The following is a 21,164-nucleotide window of genomic DNA, read 5'->3' as shown; positions in this document are numbered from 1 at the left end:
TAGTAAGGAGGGGGCAGAGTGGCTTGTGGCTTTGTAATCAGGGGGCATCGGAAGCGATTACCTTGCAATAGCTAAGCCACGTTTGGTTCGATTTAATGATTTTCTTCCACATTAATAGGTCAATCGTATGAAAGGCGTATTTTTTCTAATAAGGGTAAATATCATCAACTTTGGCCTTGATTGCCAAGTGGCGGTGGGGGCAGAAATGGGCGGCTATTGGAACACATTTATTGGTGCGCAATACAACTATTGACCATTATTTTGGATGTAAGCAAAATAGTTCCAGGATAAAGTTCAAACGAGTTATAATTTTTGGAATATCTGAAACTATTCTTTCATACTCTTTCCCTGTTGAGGCTTTTCCTAGTTTCAACCAATAACTGGCGATAAAACGAGTGTGTTCAAAGGCTCCACCTACACTGTTCCTTTTTGGCCTAACAGCCCCATTACTACCGAAACACAACATTACAATACAAGACTCCGACTACCTTGTAACGGCTGCCAAGGAGGAATATCGGTTCCACTTCAGGGTCAGTCCTGGTCCGACAATTTTATCACGGCCAACGAGCAGACGGGTAAGGCACTAGGCTTTCAAGAACAAGTTCACGGTATAATACGTGTTCACGTTAGTTTTTTTCCAGGTCTAGGACACGATTGAATGCCAAAGACGCTCATCATTCTTCCCAGAATGACTTCTTTCATACTTCGAGGTAAGTGCTCCTGTTGATAGGTTTTTCGCTACCAATCAAATCAAGAACGTTTCCCTATTTGGCACCCACATCGCGTGTTACCTCTGCATTGGAGATTGATATTTTTTTACATGGAATTGGCCATATTTTCTCATAATTTGTTTTGAATGCGGAAAAGTGTTTTTGTGCAAGGCACAAAGTGAGAAGCAAATGGTGTTAATGGCTCGGTTTGGATCAGTCTGAAGGAGAGTCTTATTTCGAGAAGTGTTAAGTGTTAAGCCCTGGAATAATGTAATCTGTTGTTGTGGTTTTAGTTGCATTTTCCTTAATGGTAATTTGGGATCTGTAACTGGTAAGGATCCTAAAGTGAAAAAAGAAACAGGACGCGGAGTTATTCATTAAAGAAGCGAACTAGCCTACGTTCCCGTCATGTCCCACTACGGACTACCTCGCTACTACTGTAGCGCCCGTGTATGTACCAATTACTCACAAGGTGTTCAATCTTGTTGAATTTCCCACTCAACAAGGAGTTCATAGATCGCGATAGCTCATTAGCACAAGGTTCCTGTACAAAGTGTCCATGAAAGTCCTAGCAGAACTTTCAAATGAAGAACGCGTCGACAATTATTATTTGGAAATTGGGAAGGTGAACTCTGTTATGGCCAATGAGAGAAGATGAATCCAGATGTGATATGTATTTACTCAGTTTGTTTGAATCTAATAGAAAGATACCTGTGTGATCTCTTTTACGAGGATTCCGTATACTCTCTGCTGAGGTACTATGATCTTTGTACCGCCCGTTCTAATAGTAAATTATAGTAACATCGATCTTTAGTGCAGTGAAATCAAATTAACAATGTGCATCATTTCATTTGCATTGTCCTGTGACGGGCTGCCAAGAGATTCATTTCTTTGTATGCAGCATATTCCCTTATACTTTTACCTTTACTTTCAACACTACTTCCATTACTCTCGTTTCTACTTTCTACTTCCCATCCAGATATTCACACATTACCCATCGCAACAGGCTACACAGAATCGAATCTGGAATGTCATTTTAAGGGAAGAAATCAGAAAACGGAGAAGGGGAGCTTAGAAAAAATGATAAGAGCTAGATACCTGATGTGTAGGAGTGGTGATAATAACTATATTTCGGTGGCTGACAGATGATCAGCCGGTAAGTCTGAAATCTTAACGGAATTCCCCACCGTTATGTGGGACTGCTGCGAAGACTCGGAAAAGGGACCTCAGCCATACATTCCGGCCACATTTCGCAAGGAAGTGTTCCACGCAGTTCACGACTTGGCGCATCCCGGCATCAGGACAACAAATCGGTTAGTCACCGGAAAATACTTCTGGCCCTCCATGAACAAGGATATCAATTTCTGGGCCAGAGGGTGCATCGCATGCCAGAAGTGTAAGGTCTCCAGGCATGTAAGGAAAGAAGTGGGCTCATTCCCCCGCACTACCAAGCGTTTCCACACGATACACCTCGACATAGTAGGGCCTTTGCGAGACTCGCACGGTTACAAGTATTGCCTCACAATCATCGACAGGTTCACGCGGTGGCCTGAGACAATACCTCTGAAAGACGTTACGGCGCAATCTTGTGCCGAAGCCCTCTGCCGAGAGTGGATACCTCGCTTTGGCGTCCCTGCAGTGGTCATCACTGACCAGGGAATGCAATTTGAATCCACCTTTTTCTCGGAGTTAGGCAAACTCCTGGGTTTTAAACGCCAGCGGACTGCTGCATACCACCCGCAATCCAATGGGATACTAGAACGTTGGCACCGGACGCTGAAAGCCGCCATTATGGCACGCGACGATCCGTCCTGGACTAAAGTCTTACCTCTCGTCCTACTCGGCATACGTACAATCCGCCGAGAGGAATTTGCTGCCAGCCCCGCGGAGCTGGTATACGGGGAGAACCCAAGACTCCCAAGCGATCCGGTCTTCGACAAGAGATCGGGTCTCACAGAGTCGGGGTTGGTGCGTCTGCTGAGGGACAATCTCCGACGCATCAAAGCGCCACCAGCGACACTCGCCCACACCTGCCTGTTCGCCTAAGGAACTGGACACTTGCACGCACGTTCTGGTCAGGACGGATGCCGTCCGGAAGCCGCTGCAGCCTCCATATGAGGGCCCGTACCGCGTTCTCGAGAGGGGAGAACATTTCTTCCAGCTCGAGATCGGGGGACACAAAAAGGCGGTCTCTTTGTCCAGACTGAAACCCGTGTGCGCCCCGAAGCAGCGTCGTGTCCGCTTTGTGGTTTAACGGGGAACGGAGTTCTGGGATCGGTCGCCGAAACCCCTTAGGTTTCGTCTGGGGGCGGAGTGATGTGGCGCGGCAGGATCCGCAGTATTCGAAATTTATTTCGAATGTTGCGGATGCGGACGGGTAGATGGCGCGGAACTCTCCGCTCACTTTACAACTCGCCACTCATTTTAGAACTCGCCACGAGAGTGGAGGATTAGCGGTGAGAAAGAGCCGTTGGTTGGGACAGAAAGGACCGCATGGAAATAAGCCGGTCTCTTCTGTCTCCAACCGTGGAAGGTAACACTTGTGATAAAAAAAAGGTTAAGTCGATTGGATGAAACTTGGACTCAAGCATAAAAGCTCGGGTATTTTCTTATTTTGAAAAATAAAAACTTTTTACTGATTTAATCAAAGAAGTGTGCGTGTTAATAATTCAACTCGTCGTCTATCAAAATCCAGCCTATATTCGAGGCTAATAACAAAGTAGACCAATCAATATTGGATCATTGGAATTGTCCAGTAAAGGGTTAACCACATTTCGCGAGCGCACGTAGCCGAGCATTGGGGAACCTTCGTGCAAATTTCCCGATTGAGGATATGATTCGTCGTAGATCTTCCCTCTCGACCGCGGCACTCGTGTCCCTAGATTCGCAGCTCGATATACTGTGAGAAGCGTCCTTTGAGGTTCTCACCTTGGTAGTAAGTGGGATACTCTCCCAATAGGTTCTGTGTGTTAGAGTGAGATAGCATGATAAAGCTTTCAAGCTTTCGTTTCCTCCTCCTCTTCTCTAGTCCAGCAAAACTCTCTTTTATAAAGAAAAATCTCCAATATCATGAGGATGTCAAGGCAGGGTGAGTAACGCAATGGTCAGTTCGGTAGTAGTAAGTGGGATACTCTTCCAATGGGTTCTGTGTGCTAGAGTGAGACAGCATGATAACGCTTTCAAGCTTTCATGCTTTCATGCTCTAAGAGAGTATCCCACTTACTACTACCGAACTGACCATTGCGTTACTCACCCTGCCTTGGCATCCTCATGATATTGGAGATTTTTCTTTATAAAAGAGAGTTTTGCTAGACTAGAGAGGAGGAGGGGGAAACGGGGTCTTTAAATCAAAAAGAATTAGCTTGGTTTTATGGCAATATATTCATATCATACGAAATGAAGAAATGGAAAAAAATAAAAAAAAAATAACTTAACAAAATTAGAATAATCCAAGCAATAATTAGAAATGACGGCGGGGAAGGGTACAACATCTTACCGCACCTTGTTGCACCAGATATTCGTCGAGTGTTTCCCGCAATTCGCGCACTTGACTGTGCAGCGAGTCGCAGACGAGTACCGCTTTATAACTCGCAGTGACACAATCCCGGCCATCATCAGGGAGCGTGTCTGACTTGAGGTCATCGCAGAAACTGGTGAACAATGGGGGCAGAGACGGCGGCATCAATAACACCACGCTGTACTGCAGATAACAGTTTCAATACTTACCGAAGCACTGTCGGGTCGAATTACAAAGTGCGCTTATAGAATTCACGGAAATGGATCCTTTGCATAGACCAGGTATTCCCCGGCTTTATGAATCTCCAGAAACTTCAAGAATTATATCTCAAATCAATGATGAGATGGCATATCGGCAATGTACTGATATGTCGCTGTTACAACTACAATCACTTGTGTATCGCGGTGCAGTTACGGTTGTCAGATTGCACGGTCAGAAGACTCGCTATCGTGTTAGTGGTTTGAGTGACCGACGAGGTCCACCATAGAAAATTCGTCTGGAACATCGGTGGGACTCACCAAGGCAGGACATTGCTAGGCTGATTCAGATCAGTTCTGGGGTGAAGAATAAATTGCAGAGGGTTTACAGGAACTATGCCATCTCCAGTGAGACATCCATAGTTGAAATTCTGAACACACTAAAGCAGAAACTTCCTATCATATGCAGTCAGTTAACGTAGAGGTGAGCTACGAATCTGGGGACACGAATGCAGCGGTCGAGAAGGATGATCCACGACGAAACATATCCTCAATCGGGAAACTTGTGGGAAGGTTTCCCCAATACTCAAGGGCGTGCGCTAGCGGAATGTGGTCAACCCTTTTTACTACTTCCCACATAACATCCCCGGGGGATTCCGTTATGATTTCGGACTTACCGGCTGATCATCTGTCAGCCACCGAAATATAGTTATTATCACCACTCCTACACACCAGGTATCTAGCTCTTATCATTTTTTCTAAGCTCCCCTTCTCCGTTTTCTGATTTCTTCCCTTAAAATGACATTCCAGATTCGATCCTGTGTAGCATGTTGCGATGGGTAATATGTGTATGACGAAAGTCACTCCAGACGTGTACAGAATTCAACATACGCGAGGAACCAGCGAAGTTTTTTCAGATCACTTAGGAAATGCCAACAGAGCTTCCAGACCGTACAGTTTTGGAGTGGGCTTTGGAGGTTTCCCGCCCAGCATGCTAAGTGGATCATCGCCGAAGGCATCCGGCATGCCCCTACGCCCGGCATGAATTTCGCGAATATTACCGAAGAGGGAGTTCGACGAGCCAAAAACAGCTGAAAAAAACTGGAGGGGCCCTGGTCTGGATCGTGTGCAAAATTTCTAGTTGAAGAAATTTACCAGTATACACAGTCGGTTGGTACAAAGCATACATCAGGTTATAAGCCGGCCGGAAGAATTTCCACCTTTTGCCACTCCGGAAATTACCTACCTTGTCCCAAAAAAAGACACTGTGCAGAACCCCACTGGCGCAAGACTGCTTACCAACCCTCTACAAATGTCCATTATTAGTGGAGAGTCAAGACGCACCTCGAGACCAACAACATTCTGTCCGAGGAGCAGAAGGGCTGCGAGCTGAGTCAACGGGTTGCAAAGACCAACTCATTATCGACTCGGCAACACACTCTAGACGAGTGGTAGCTCTCTTGGCAAAATGAAACTAGAGGCAGATGGACTGCGCGGCTCATCGGCAACTTAGGTGCGTGGCTGAATCGGAAGCATGGTGAGACTGACTATTTCCTTACCCAATTTTTAAGTGGGGATGGAAGTTTTCAGTCTTACCTGCACAAGATTGGAAAGACGCGTTCTCCGGATTGTGCGTTTTGCAATGGAGTTGTGGACGATGCCCACCACACTTTTTTTTCTTGTGGAAGGTGGGATGGGGTTCGTCAGCAGCTCTATTTAAACACAGGGGATCTCTCTCCAGACAACATTGTGGAAGAGATGCTGAGGACTGCTGACAGCTGGAACCGTGTTGCCCATTACGTTCGGGCCCTTCTCGTTGCTAAGAAGATAGAACTCGACCGGTGGAGGAGCCGGATGGCAGGGGGTTCCTTGAACTGATAGTTCCCTTCCTCCTCTCCCCTCCCGTTCGTGAAAGGAATTCCCTGATTTGAAGGCTCCGCAAGGCGGGAGAGTTCGGGGGCTGGACCGAAGTAATGTGACAAACGGTTCCAGGCTAGCTCTCTGAAGACGGGGAAGTGTTTAGTTGGTAGTCCGACGACGTACCGAATCGGGAGTCCAACACTGTGTGCCTAAATGCATTCACCTACCTTACCCCAAAAACAAAAAAAAAATGATCGACTCATTGTCCACTCGGTAGTTGCAGGACAAGGAACTAGAGCCCTAAGAAATCTCTTTACTTGCTATATCGATTATGCCAAGGCTTTCGACAGCGTACCGCCTACCTAGCTAATCGATGTCCTGCATGTGTATCCCGTTGATCTCAAACTAATAAAGTTCTTGATGATAGTCATGGAAGGGTGGCATACCACCTTATCAGGGCGTTTATCTGAGGGTGCTAATACCTCAGAGCCCATCCATATACGGATTTTAGTCCCCTTTGGTTTTGCGTGGCAGCTAATCCCTTTCCTGACTACTAAATGATGCCAGATGACATGATTTTGCAATCAAATATGACGTGCTAAGTGCGAGTTGATACACAAGGTGTATGCTGATACTGACGACCATCTTAAAAGTCTGTTGCGAATAATGGACGTGATCTGCCGTGATATTCGGATGGAATTTGGATTAAACAAGTGTCGGATCCAAGCCATCTGCAAAGGTCATCACGAGCCGCGTGCCGGACAAAGTAACACATAGTGATCTCCACAACCAAGCTATATTCGAGGCAGGCTTCTACAAGTACCTAAGAATTCTGCAAGGGACCCATGCTCGAGTTGATGATCTGAATGTTTCTCTGCTGGCTGAATTTCTGCGAGTGTAAAGCTGGTATTGAAATCGCATTTGTCGGGGAAGAATAAGATAAGCGCATTGAATGTATTCGCTATCGCTTCACTGGCTGATGCATTCGGAATATTGCCGTGAAAAAAAACCGGATACTGACTACTATGTCCAAATTTGGAATGCGTGTGGAGCGGATGAACCTACCACGTGACATCGAAGGTCGTGGTGTGGTTGACATGGCGGCACAATATCATCGCCAAGTCAACTCGCTGCGCGCCTATTTTTACAACAAAGAGCAGGCGAGTCCTTCGAATGCGGCTGTTTGTAAGGCAGAATGTAGACTGATTCCACTTAACTTGAAGGATCGATCTTTCAATCCTCTGAGTGGGGTGAAGTCGGACCAAGAGCGAATCGATGAATGGAAGTCAAAGATAATGCAAGGTAAATACGTGAATTGTCTTTGGAAACCATTTGTCGGTTTGCATTTGTCGAACAGATGGCTGTGTGCTGGGGAGCTCTTTACTGAAATGGAGGGATTCATGTGTGGTAGGGCAGATAAAAGCAACAACCCTCGGGGTCACCAAGCCCAAGTCCGTGAAAAGAAACGCCTCTACCACAAATTTTTCGATCAATTGGCAAATTTATAAGAATGCCAACCGAGAAGGAAAGAAAGCGACCGCTGTCACCCGAGGGGTCCATTACAGAAATTTTTACGATAAACTGGACACTCGAGATGGCGAGAGAGATCTGTATCGACTTGTCAAAAGCCGACAAGAACGCACACACGATGTCGAACACTTCTGTTGCGATAATGATAAGAACGGAACATTGCTTACCGGTCGTCGAATCACTACAGATAGTTGGCGAGAATATTTCGACCAGATTTCAACTGAAGAATTTATTCATCCGAATCCATTGCCGACATTTCGAGTAGTTCCACCTGTCAGCGCAACTGAAGTCGAGGAAGAAATAAAACGAATGAAATCGGGGAAAGCAACAGGACCTGACGACATTGCATCAGAGCTCTAGAAAGCGAAGAGCTGGGAAAAAGAAAGGTAGTCCAACAGAATGTTCAAATTACGGTCCCATCTGGTTTCTTTTCCATACGATGAAGATTTTTGAACACATTCTTGATAACCGTGTTCGCAAAATCGTTGAAATAACCTTGAATCAAGTGGGATTTGCCAAAAACTGCGGAACGGCTACTCATGGAGAAACACCGTCCGGAGCATCGCCCTCTTTACATAGCATTTCTCGATCTAGAGAAAGCGTTTGACGGTATGCCCGACGAACTAATCTAGTATGCTCTACGACAACACCTAGTGCCAGAGGAACTGGTGCGCCATGTTCTACCATGATTCGAAAAGTAAAGTTCGAAGTTTGGCGGGTATATCAAAACCGCGTCGTGTATCTGTTGGTGTTCATCAAGGAAACGCCCTCTCATCACCCCTCTTTGCTTTTGTTATGGACACCGTCACACGGGACACCTAACGTCCAGCGTCCTATACCCTGCTTTATGCAGATGATGTTTCCCTAGCGTCTCATAGCAAAAATGATCTCGAGCAACTTGTCCAAAAATGGATGGCCTCATGCAACACGACGACCGATCCTCACGAAATAAGCACAATCATGTGTCAGCGGAAGTAACCTGCCCAGAACTGAGCAATTTGAATATTTCGGATCAATGCTATAAGCCAATGGAGAATTGGATGAGGTGGCGTTCCACAACTGGTGTTCTTTGTGATCGACGTATAAACGAACATCTCACATCTGAAATTTACCGCAATGTCGTCTGTCCTGTCGCTCTCTATGGTTCCGAGTGTTGGCCAACTATAAAAGACAATGAACGGCGTCTTGCGGTAATGGAGTCGAAGATGGCGTTGGACTAGTAGCGTGACACGTTTTAATCACATCCGAAATTAGGATATCCGTGATGGAAATGGGATTGCATCGCTCGTGGAAAAACTGCGAGAGGCGTCTTCGATGGTATGATCATGCAATTCATGCTAACGCGAATTCACTTGGCAAGATTGATTTGAACATCTAAGTCAATGGTAAGCGATCAAGATGCCGGCAGAAACAACGGTGGCTTGATCACGACGAGCAGACCGCGCTTGTGAAAGGAACAAAGGCTGATGCAAAAGAAGAAGAAGGAAAAGAAATTGCGAACTCTTGGCCGCGTTCGAGAGAAGGATCCTTCTAAGAATTTTTGGGTTAACAGGTTGCGGTGGGGGGGTCACCTAATCCGTATGGATGAGGATGATCAAGCCTGGAAAGTCTATAAGGGTAATATCTATGGTAGAAAAAGAAGACGTGGCAAACCGTGCCTGAGATGGAGCGATGGCGTAGGTCAGGACGCCAGACAGCTTTTATAAAATTGGAGGACCTCGGCGCAAAATCGGGATATCTGAAGTTCCATACTAAGGCAGGCCTAGACCGGATACCAGTTGTTGCGCCTGTGATGATGATGAATCTTTCACATATATCGTGGTTCAAAGGAGTTGGCTAAATTTAATGATCTTTTTGAGTACACTTAACAAGAAACCATTTTTCTCCGCGGATGTCATCAATGAAGACCAAAAAATATGCTTCCTTATATAAATTTCACTTCAGTATTATTCGAAGAAGCCTCACTTGCCCGAAATTGCAGGTTCAATTTAAAGTTCTCAAAATTGAATACTTCTTCATTACTAATTAAACTTGTGCTAATGAAATCGAACCATCCTTTATTTTCAGATGCGATGAACTAAGCAGAGTTGAACACAAATTGTTTTGAAGTTCGCCGCCTTGATTGGATCCCTTCAATCAATTTCTGTTTGGAATACTAAACAACTACAGGACTCAACTCGAAGCGCATCCTGAAAAGTACTCGGTACTCATCTTCCGGTCACGTAGTGACCAGAAATTAAAAACTGAAATTTCAGAACCGCAATCTCTAACAAGGATCCGAACCTCATCCTTATCCACGTTCGCTTCTGGCTTCATTTTAATCACGAAACAGAATTCAAATAAAGCAGCCATAAGCAGTTAAGATCCTGCTCGGATTTTCATGATGTCGTGGCTTTCGCCCAATTTAGGAGTAGACAATATATTGGCGGGTCCCGTGCCAGACCCTTCCGAGGACACCGAGGCCAAGCGCTACGAACGGCGAGAAGTTGTGGCGGAATGGAGAGTCCCGATGCATGGCAAAGTGCATCGTATTGAGTTCGAGCACGGTACCACGAGCGGGAAACGTGTCATTTGGGTCGACGGGCAGGTGAGTTTTAGAGCTTAATCCTTAATGAAAGCCAGAGAATCGATGCTTTGCATGGAACAGATGGTGCAGAAATTCACTGGGTGAGGGGATATTCGAAAAGTTTTTGAAAAGTTACCTGAGGCCATAAAATGAAAGGACACTCAGAGCGGTTTTATTGGCTTAATGGAGATATGGCGGAATCAAATGCATCGAGGAATGGAGCAGATGGTTAATGGCGCTCATTGCTCGCTGACTTTCGGGAAGCTAATGAGTTCGGCATATCTATTTTGCAACTGCATATTCATCTCATTCCATTGTGTTAGATGAGGTGGTCATGGAGGAGTGAAGAACAGTTAAAGTAGCAATTCTCAAAAAGGCTCTATTTTCCAATGGAAGTTCTTTTCCAATCAACTAAGCAGCAATCTGATCTTTCATAGGAGGTCACTCGACGTGAATGGATGTTCAAGTTGGTGGGTGAGGACTTCTTCACACTGGAGGGTCTTCGATGCATCATTCGGGTAAGATTGTTCAAAGTCCGTCCAAGCATACCAAGCAAAGAGTAGCAATTTGTGTCGAGTTACATCCGGGCTCGCCTGGTCTGCCCTGACTAATGAAAATTGAAATTGTTCAGGTCGATCCGGCACCTGGCTTCAAGTACTATTATCAGTTGTTCGTCGATGGGCATCCTTTTGAGCAGTTCACAGAGCACCAGGCTCGGGTACTCAAAACATGGCTCGTTAGAGCTGACGATGATGGCAAGGAATACAGAATTGTTCTCGGTAAGTGGGTGCACGTTCGATATCCCTATCAATGCACTTTTAAGATTAATTAGACTTTGAAATGTTCTTTATTCTTCGGTGTCTGTCTTTCGTTTCATGCCTCTGTGCAATCTGACCCATCTTGACTGCGATGTAATTGGACAAATAACTGACTACTTGGAACATAGAGAGAGAGTCCTTAAACATATTCTTGAATGGGAACTTGCGAGAGGAAGTGGTAAGCAATTGAACGTAATCTAGCCTAAGGGGTTGCAGGTTATGCTGGTTGGTTTCGTAACAAGCATGCAAATTGTTGCTTCGATTATCTGCAGTCGAGTAGTCTTAGAAGGTGGTGGAGGACAATAATCTCCTGAGAGGAGTTCATCGCAAGGAGTTATCATTGATTGCTTTTCATAGTCTATAATTTCATTTGATTATTGCGAAGCAGTGAAAGCGGATGTATTATGATACATTCTTTTCAGGGTGAGTTTGTTGATGGAGGCACTGACACAGAGTTCAGTGAGGACGGAATCACATTTATTCTAAGTGCGCGAGCCAGTGGGAATAAAAAGGACACTATGATTTATACCCTAACCGCGAACGGAGAAGAAGTTTCAGAGCACACCGCTGAGTGACGAAATGTATGTGAATTGTAAAAATTGTTATGTTAGTGGAGTATGAATTTTGACCTATGATATACGTAATATAATCGATTTAAATCCAGAAAATGATTTTTTCCTTTAATTTCTGAATTAGCAATATTAAGAAACTCTTCAGTGGTTTTTCTTCCACTCCCAACACATGCTGCTCCAAAATGGTGAATATCTTGCACTGATTACAGTTGTGGGCCAGAGGTTCAAACTTTCTCCAAAATTGAATCATCATCATCACCAACGGCGCAACAACCGGTATCCACTCTAGGCCTGCCTTAATAAGGAACTCCCCCCTTAAAAAATTCCCGGTTTTGAGCCGAGACCCACCAATTCGATATTCCTAAAAACTGCCTTGTGTCCTGACATACGCCATCGTTCCATTTCAGGCAGGGTCTCCCTCGTCTTCTTCTTCTACCATAGATATTGCCCTTATAGACATTTCGGGCAGGATCATCTTCATCCATACGGATTAAGTGACCCGATTACCGGAACCTATTGACCCGGATTTTATCCACAACCTGACGGTCGTGATATCACTCATAGATTTCGTCGTTATGTAGACTACGGAATCGTCGGCATAGTCCATCCTCATGTAGGGGGCCAAAAAATTCTTCGGAGGATTTTTCTCTTGAACGCAGCCAAGAGGTCGCAATTTTTTTTGGTAAGAACCCAAGTCTCCGAGGAATACATAAGGACTGGCAAGATCATAGTTTTGTACAGTAAGAGCTGACCCTATGGTGAGACGTTTCGAGCGGAACAGGTTTTGTAAGCTGAAATAGGCTCTGTTGGCATCTAACAACCGTACGCGGATTTTATCGTTATAGCTGTTATCGGTTGTGATTTTCGACTCTAGATAGGAGAAATTTTCCACGGTCTCAAAGTTGTTGTCTCCTATTTTGATTGTTTTCGTTTCGCCATGGACTTCGTCTTGCCTTCAATAATGTGCAGCCCAAGATCTCGCGCCGCCTGCTCGAACTGGATGAAGGTTGCCTGTACATCTCGGGTTGTTCTTCCCATTATGTCAATATCGTCAGCGTAGGCTGATAGTTGGGCCGTCCGAATATCACCTATTTAAAATCGGGAAAACTACGCCAACTGATTGTCAGCGTGGAGGGGTAGTGCAGAACTGTCGACCATATCCGGGAAAAATTGTCATGAAATGGACTTGAATGGGTATGGAAGGACAGACCTGACGAAGAAATAGGACAAATCTTTGCACATTTTCTCATGGAACGTTTAGCCTATATAAAGATTCGCTCGGAAACTAGCCAACTGCTTGTTCCAATATGAGGCTGATATATCTGTATTACAGGACAAGGACCGCTACCTGGTTTCCTAATCAGCCAACAAATTAGATCTCTGTCCATCGGCTTTGAAATATAAGTGAGTGGTTATGTACTCTGTGCCTGTGAGGCAAATCTCGAGCCATCAGCTTCGTAAACTTTCATATCGCTACAGAGGAAGGCTGCGATATTGGGGCAGTAGACCGAACCCTGGAACCCGATCGTGAAGTAAAGTCAAATCATATTTGGAGGCTTCAAAAGCGAAGCATGCTACAATCACAAGGGCGTCTCGATGTTTTTTCACCAAAATACTGGAACACAGGCTGAAGCCTTATACAAAAAGATCATCGAGGAATACCTGGGTGACTTCAGGAGGGGACGCGGTAAGTTCAGTGTCGATCCCAACTAAATATTCTTGCATTTCGAATAAGCAACTCTTCGATTTCAAATTAGCATACAACAACATACATACGGAAATCTTGGGAATCCGAAACCTTTCCCAGAGAGTGGAAGAATGAGATGATCGTTATGATTCCAAAAAACGGCACCTGTTTTGAGTATGACAGTTGGAGGGGTATCTGCGTGCTCACTGCCGGCGCAATAGCATAATAGTTAAAATAATCCTGAAACAAATCAAAGAACATCTCGAAAAGCTGATCGGCAGAGAGCAGGCTGGTTTCCGCTCCGGATCTTCCTGCATTGACCACATCGACACCCTACTGATCATTTTGGAACAGTGCGCACAATATAGATCTTCGTTGGACCTGCTCTTCATCGATTTCAAGAAAGCTTTCGATAGCATGAATAGGGAGTGTATCTGGAGTGTTCTGCGCAGGAGGGGCATTGCGGAGAACTTAATAGTTATCACCAGAGTGTAAAATCAAACCGCAGACAGTAAAATCTCGGAGGACTTTGAGGTCCAAAGCGGAGTCCGTCAAGGTTGCATCCTGTAACCGATGTTATTTCTTCTTATTATCCTTAACGTTTTTCATGCTGTCTTGTCCGGAAGACGTAGAGGAATTCAATGAACGATGACATCTTTCCTCAAACATCTCGACTACGCTGATAATATCTGTATGCTCTCTCGCGAGGTCATGGACCTTGACCAAATGGGTCTGGATTTGGAAATAGAGGTAAGTGCAGTTGGACTGAAAATAAACACTACAAAAAAAACCAAGATTCTCACTCTGACGGGTCGTCGAGCTCTCCCTATGCCTTAATTTACAAAGCATCGAAATCGTCGATTAATTTGTATACCTAGGAAGCGTGGTTTCTGCTGACAGTGGCACAGAACTAGACGTTGGCCGACGCATTCACAGTGCTAGATCCGTTCTCGCTCCCCTGCTTAAAATCTGGAAATGCAGTTATCTCAACACCAAGACCGAGCAGAGACTGTTCTATGCTAGTGTTCCTTCTGTGTTGCTATATAGAAGTGGCACATGGAAAGTGAACTCCACTGTTACTCAAAAGCTCCAAGCTTTCGTCAGTACCTGTTTGCGTCGTATCATCGGAGTACGCTGACCTGACACTACTTCAAACGAGCTTGGTCGCGTACAGGCTTGGCACTCGTACGCCATGTGATCGGAAGGGGAAGTGGCAGCGGATAGGTCACACATTGAAGAGGGGCGACAATTGCATTGCGGGTTATGCCGTGCAGTATAATCCACTCTCCCAAGGTTGCCCCCAACGCACTTGGCGTAAAATAGTAGGGGACGAGTGGGAGCATCTCAGAAAGTCGTGGGGTAAGCTGAGGCGTATTTCAGGAAAACGCGAGCAATGACGCGTAGGTATGGTTGATTACCTCACCAAGGGGTGAAGGGCAGCCATATGCAACAACACCTATCGAAACGTACTATAGGAAGTTATGCTCCAGTTTGGCATTCCAGGAAGACTAATTCGTTTCACCAAAGCAAGCATGGCATGCTCAATTTTGCAAGTAAGAATTCAAATTCAAGTGGGACAGGCTACTAACATTTTGCAGGAATTCCTTAAGAAACGCAAAAAGAAGGAGGTAAAGCAGAAGTGTAACCACCGCGATTCAGATTGAAATATCCAAGTTGGAGAATTAACAAATTTAAGTGTTTTCATGTGATATTTATTGTAGTAAACCGAAAAAAAAAGCCAAAAGTAACCAACGAGAAATGCTGAGTTCCTTAAAAGTCCTTGGTCGCATGAGAAACGGATCGTCCAAAGATCCTTTTTTGCAGAATTTCCGTACGACCGGCATACAAAACGGAAGAATTGCCATTTATTTTCGCTAAGACGGAGGAAGTGACTTTTTTTCATAAATTGTGTGCTTTAAAGTTGACAAATTTCGGAATATTTCGAGTATAAATTGTCAACTTCTGCCATTTGTTGTTATTATATATAGAATCTGTAGGGAGATTACTGGGAAAAAATTGTGATCACACAGAGCTCTCGGTAAGGCATTTTATGTTTTTCTCTATTCATTTATTTGTTTTCTTTCATTAGTAGTATTTTCTTTTATTTTATTTATTTAATTTCAAATCAGTTATTTTTCCATTTATATATTTTTTTAACTTGTCCATATTCTATTTTTGGTTATTTTAATTTATTTCAAATTGAAATTGCATGACCATTTATTTATTTATTTATTTATTGCGTGAATATAATTTTGAATATGAACTAATTCTCACAACAATTTGCGGCCTCACTTCTTCCCTTTTCCTCCTTAACCCAGTAAAAGTCTTATTTCAAAAGGGACGTTCTTCAATATCATGGCTTGAGGATGTCAAGGCTGGGCGGAAAGTTCAGAGGTCGCGTCTCACAAAAAATCTTAGGCAGACGAAGCATGGGTCAAGGACATGATCCGTGGTGGATCCTTCTTTTCGATCGCGGCACTCGGGTCCGAAATTTGGTGTTAAATTCACTTTACTCTCTGTCTGTCATTTTTTTTTTGAGGAGGTGGAAATCTTCAAATGACACTGGTCTGAATACGCTAGTGTGCGGGATTTTTGCTGGGGACTGGGTGAGATTATAATTAATCTCGCCCTGTCGTCTCTCCAATCACTCCTTGATGGCAGGAATGAGACCTTGAGCCCATCGACTCTTTCCCGATCATTCTCACCGCTCTTGACAAGTATTTACCGATCTCTCCCTTTCAGCGTTCTTCGTCTGCGATTCGCATTGTATATGTTGGCCATCTCTTCTGCTAAGATGTCAATCGGCATCATTATAGGGATGACGAACGCTGCATCATCTGAGACAGTCCTGAAGGCAGATCATACCCTCAGGGCTATCCTCCTGTAGACTGCACCCAGTTTGTTAGCGTTAACTGACATCCGCAACGCCTCCCTCCAAGCCGGGGTCATATAGAGCATGATTGAGGTCACCACCCTGGCTATAAGCAACCTAGAGGCATACCGTGTCCCTCCCCACCATCGGCATCATCCCTGCCGGGGCCATACTTGTAAGAGATGATTTGCCGCAAACATACTGCACGTATTGCCTATAACTGAGCTTCGTATCTACCACCACCCCCAAGTATTTGATAGTTGGCTGATATGATGATATGATGATATGATGATGATATGATTTCCAAATCTAATACAGGCATAATTTCTCTTCCGGCGCTTTGTGATGAGGACCGCTTCTGATTTTTCCTCCGCAAGTGTCAGACCAGAGCTCTCTAGCTAACTTTTACCAGCACCGATTGCCTCGCCTGAGTATAACTCCGCATCTTGGAGATGCTTTGCGACAACAATCGGTGCTATGTCGTCAGCGTAACCCACCACCGTGGCTTCCCCCGAAAAGGGAAAATTAACTACATCGGTGTACATGATGACCCAATACGGACCCCTACGGGGCACCCTCGGGAACCATGTGCTCCTGGGATCCATCATCGGCGTCATACCAGTGCCTCCTTTCAGTTAAATAACTATCAACGATAGCAGCGAGATATGTGGGAATACAAACCTTCGATAGGGATTTGCGTATTAGATGCCAATTGGCCGCACTGAATGTACAACATTTTCCACGTCCAGGGTTACCACCACGCAATATTTCCGTGAATTGCATCTTCGGCCAAGCCAATAACCTATACTGCCGATTTGAAAGGCTGCCTTGGCTATCAACAACCGGGAATAATCTATTATAGATTACCCGCTCTAACATTTTTCCCACAGTGTTGAAAAGACATATCGGTCTGTATGAGGATGGTTTACCCGGAGGTTTACCAGGCTTGGGCAAGAACACCAACTTTGCTGGAAAAATCCCCTGGGACATGCACGGCGGCACATTTAGAGGCGTTTGGAATGTTTCGTTGCGCTCCTCTTGCTGGGGGAATAACCCCTGGGTGATTTTCAGCAAAGAGTGTAGGACCCGTGACCTGCCGAGAGCATTTCCTCTTGCTTCGCTGGATGGCGAGCTTGAGGGTTTTGCGGGCGCACTCTTTTTGCCCCTGATCGACTCTACCAGCCGCCTTCCGAGCCGCTCTTCTGGCTCGGTGGCAGGCGGATCGAAGGCTGGCCAGTTTTGTATTCCACCAGTAGGGTCATCCAAAGCTTTTCTTGAACAGCCTGAAATCTTTCTCGGTTTGAAGCGTGATTTGCCCTGTGGCTCGACGCATGTCTCAAAGAAGATTGCTTGGTGATCGCTGTGGGTGTAGCGCTTGCTGCACCAGGACATACCACGCGCCAGCGCATGGCTGACAAAAGTTAGGTCTACAACTGAACCTGACCCCCTTTCTAAAAAGTGCTTACGGCACCTTCGTTAGCTAAAGCTATGTGCATCTGCACAAAAGCTTCTAATAAACTGCCCCCAGGGCATTTGATTCCCTGATAACCCACTCTGGGGCCCAAGCGTTGAAATCACCAGCAAAAACCTTTGAACTTCATCCCCTTGCATCGAGAACGAGATTATCAAGCATTTGCTCCAATTCAGACAGTGTCAAACTTGGTGGGACGTAGCAGCTGTATACATATTCACCACTTATTTTTGCTCATACAAAGCGACTGGCTGCCTGACTCGGCGTACATTGCATGGCCTGCTGACCGCAAACCCATAACCCCGCTCCACCAGTCGAATCTGTGAACCATATGCCACCGTGATCTCAGATTCGAAAGTGGTCTGCTCAAGTAAATCCTGAGCGATCCTGCAATGATTGACGTTTATTTGAATAAACCTCATTTTCTCATTGCAGTGAGCACCTTCCTAAATTCCGGACATTTACCACTTCCGGCAATGTACCGGTTATCCTGTCCTTCTTTTACTTCGTACAATAGGCATTCGGGGTCCCTATTGCACTAACTGGTAATATGGCCTTTCTCCCCACAGCTTCTGCATTGATCGGATCGCTCAATTCTGTTGGTCCAAACCTTCACGAAGTACTCAAATATGAAGCATTTAAAACATCTCTTTAGTGAAGTTTGTTCTCTTAAACGGCAGGCAACCCACCCAATCCAAACTTTTCCGGCCGCCAACAACATCTGCGCTGCCCCCGCTGCTACTCGTATTGTCGCCGTTTGAGTACCGCTATAGGCTTTTCGTAAACCCATAACAGACTCCTCGGTAAGTTCTTACAACTTGAATTGTTCCATCAGAGTAGTCCAAATTTCTGCCTTCACTTCACCGAGATCCTTACATTGTATATACAGATCTCATGTTTTGGGCACGCACTGCATCATTCTTCCCACGTGAGTTATTGACTTGAGTGCGAAAGTCATCAGTTTTGCCTACACTGGACCTTTTCAGTTCGAACATGAGATCCCCTTTCTGCGTTCTTCGGTTTTTTGTTCACATTTCCGCTCAGATCTTTTAAGTCGAGATCAGCTTACCTTTCTGATTATCTCCGCTTAGGACAGATTGCCCTTACTGGAGATGACAATCGCATTTGGACAAATTCACACTTTTCCTTTCCCCTTTTTGCTGGTAACTTTAGTCCATCCATCGTTTTCATTCGTCTTGATCTTCACAACGCTGGCCAACTTTACTACATTCACTGTATTCTTTCCTCTTTCTGAACTATTCGTGCTTGTCTTCAGAATTGTCTGTCCTTCTTTTTTTCTCTGCCCGCTGATTATTCAGAGGGTCCAAGAGCAAGTAAACGGCATATTAAAGCTAGAGAGGGACATAGAGTCAAAGGAACCAAGCTGTAGGGCATTGTAGGACCGGCAAAACCTCGGGATCGGAGAGTGAAAGTAAATCTCGAGCTCCGCATTACGTGTGTTATGAGACGAGGCGATACGGAAAGTAATATCCGAGTTGGCGGAGCAGTCCATCAGACCATTGCAGAGTTTAAAAAGAGTACACATATCAAGGAAGATACGGCGTTGCTGTAGGGAGGGGAGATTGAGGGTGCGGAGTCGTGACGGAAAATCAACCCGTGGAAGGTTCTTTTTGTAAAAGAGGGTCCGGGTGAATTTGCGTTGTACAGCTTCAAGAGCGCGGCCGTCACGGATGCGGTAGGGAGACCAGACTACACAGCAATATTCAAGGATGTTTTTGACAAGGGAATTGAAGAGTGTTAAGGAGGGCTGGATTGAGGTAAAGTCGGAGGAGGAACGTAGGATAAAACCAAACATTTTGGAAGCTCTATTGATGATGTCAACGAAGTGGGAATTGAAACGAAGTTTATCGTCGAATATTACACCCAGGTCTTTGAAGGAGGTCAGTAGTGAAAGGGGTTGACCATTGAGAGAATAGGAAAAGGATGATGGGGAGGGGAGGGAATAGCGCATCCAGTGGCATTTGTTGACATTCAGTGTTAGCTTGTTGACCAAACACCAACGGGCTAAATTATCAAGGTTGGATTGTAAGAGAGCACAGTCCAATGGAGACGAAACAGAGGCAAACAATTTAAGGTCGTCTGCGTAAAGCAAATACGGACAGGTGAGGATGGAGGCGAGGTCATTGATAAAAAACAGGAAGAGTAGGGGGCCAAGTGTAGAGCCTTGGGGAACACCAGAGGAAGGAGAGAAGGAACCAGATGAGTGACCATGAAAAGAAACTTTGCAGGAACGGTATGAGATTAGGAAGAAAGCCAGGAGATGGCTGAGGGAGGGAAGTCTAGCGAAGAAAGTTTAAAGAGGAGAATGTTATGGTCAACGGTCTCAAAGGCTTTGGAGAAATCAGTATAAACAGCATGTACTTCCTGTCGTGAATTCAAGCGTTTAGCAACAAAGTTGGTAAAGACCAGAAGATTTGAAGCCGTTGATCTATGTTTCACGAAACCATGCTGCTCTTTGACAATGAGGTGGCCGAAGTGCGCGGTCAACCAGTCGTTGACGTATCTTTCTAGGATTTTGGAGCAAGAGAAGAGAAGGGAAATGGGGCGGTAGTTCACAGCAAGGGAAGGGTCTCCGCTCTTGAGGATAGGAATGATAAGGGCCTCTTTCCAGAGACGGGGAAACTAGCATTCGTCTAGACTTTTGTTGTAGATTATACACAGGGGGAGGGAAATGTGTTTTCTACAGTTAAGGAGGAAGAGATTAGGAAGCCCATCGGGGCCAGGTCCGACATTGGGGTCAAGGTTACCAATGAGGAACTCAACGAAGGAAGGCGTAAGAAGAGGAATGGCTAGTGATTCGGAGGAGTCTGTGGTTATGAAAGGTGTAGAGGATGAAGGGCTCGAGGGAGAAAATACTGAAGAGAAGTAGGTGCAGAGAAGGTCGCAGGATTGTTGTGGGGAGTTGGCAGTGGAGTCATCGAAGCTGATAGAAGGGACAGATTGAGTTCGATTACGAGAGTTGCGAGCGTGAGACCAAAAGGGTTTTAAATTACCGCGGGCAAGGGCGGCTTCGACGCTCAATAGGTACCTTTTACGCGCTTTTCTGACCATTGACTTCACAGTAGATCGTATAGCTTTAAAGTGAGCAAGGTCGGCGTCATTTTTAGAAGCCCGAAACTTCTTCCGCAGTGTATGTTTGAAGTTCCGTTGTGAACCAAGTTGGGTAAGAACGTAGGCAGGGAGGGGAAGAAGGGACATAACAGGAGAGGAGATCAGAGAGGATATTGTAGAAGGTGTTAAGAGCTTGATCACACGATGAATTACTTAATATATGTACCCAGTTGAAAGACGCTAAAGCTGAGTTCAGACCGTCAAAATTGGCTTTGCGAAAGTTGAACTTAGT

At 45.2% G+C, this 21,164-nt stretch overlaps 1 protein-coding gene across 6 annotated transcripts; it reads left to right on the top strand.

Annotated features, from left to right (window-relative positions):
* Positions 1 to 241: 241 nt before the first annotated feature.
* On the top strand, positions 242 to 11,804 carry LOC119656187 (fas apoptotic inhibitory molecule 1). Of its 6 annotated transcripts, XM_038062543.1 has the most exons (8): positions 242 to 575; positions 631 to 710; positions 9,882 to 10,017; positions 10,070 to 10,401; positions 10,818 to 10,898; positions 11,012 to 11,159; positions 11,327 to 11,376; positions 11,621 to 11,804. In XM_038062543.1, the coding sequence occupies exons 4-8, from the start codon at positions 10,195 to 10,197 to the stop codon at positions 11,771 to 11,773; spliced, it is 639 nt and encodes a 212-aa protein (XP_037918471.1). In that variant the 5' UTR covers positions 242 to 575; positions 631 to 710; positions 9,882 to 10,017; positions 10,070 to 10,194; the 3' UTR covers positions 11,774 to 11,804. The 6 variants fall into 6 exon arrangements, with proteins under 6 accessions (XP_037918471.1, XP_037918466.1, XP_037918465.1 ...); XM_038062538.1 differs by having other exon boundaries at positions 642 to 710; positions 9,882 to 10,401; XM_038062537.1 differs by having other exon boundaries at positions 9,882 to 10,401.
* Positions 11,805 to 21,164: the final 9,360 nt, after the last annotated feature.

The sequence above is a fragment of the Hermetia illucens genome, chromosome 4, assembly GCF_905115235.1.
Source record: "Hermetia illucens chromosome 4, iHerIll2.2.curated.20191125, whole genome shotgun sequence".
NCBI classification, from domain to species: Eukaryota; Metazoa; Arthropoda; class Insecta; order Diptera; family Stratiomyidae; genus Hermetia; species Hermetia illucens.
This window is presented reverse-complemented; position numbering and strand designations above follow the sequence as displayed.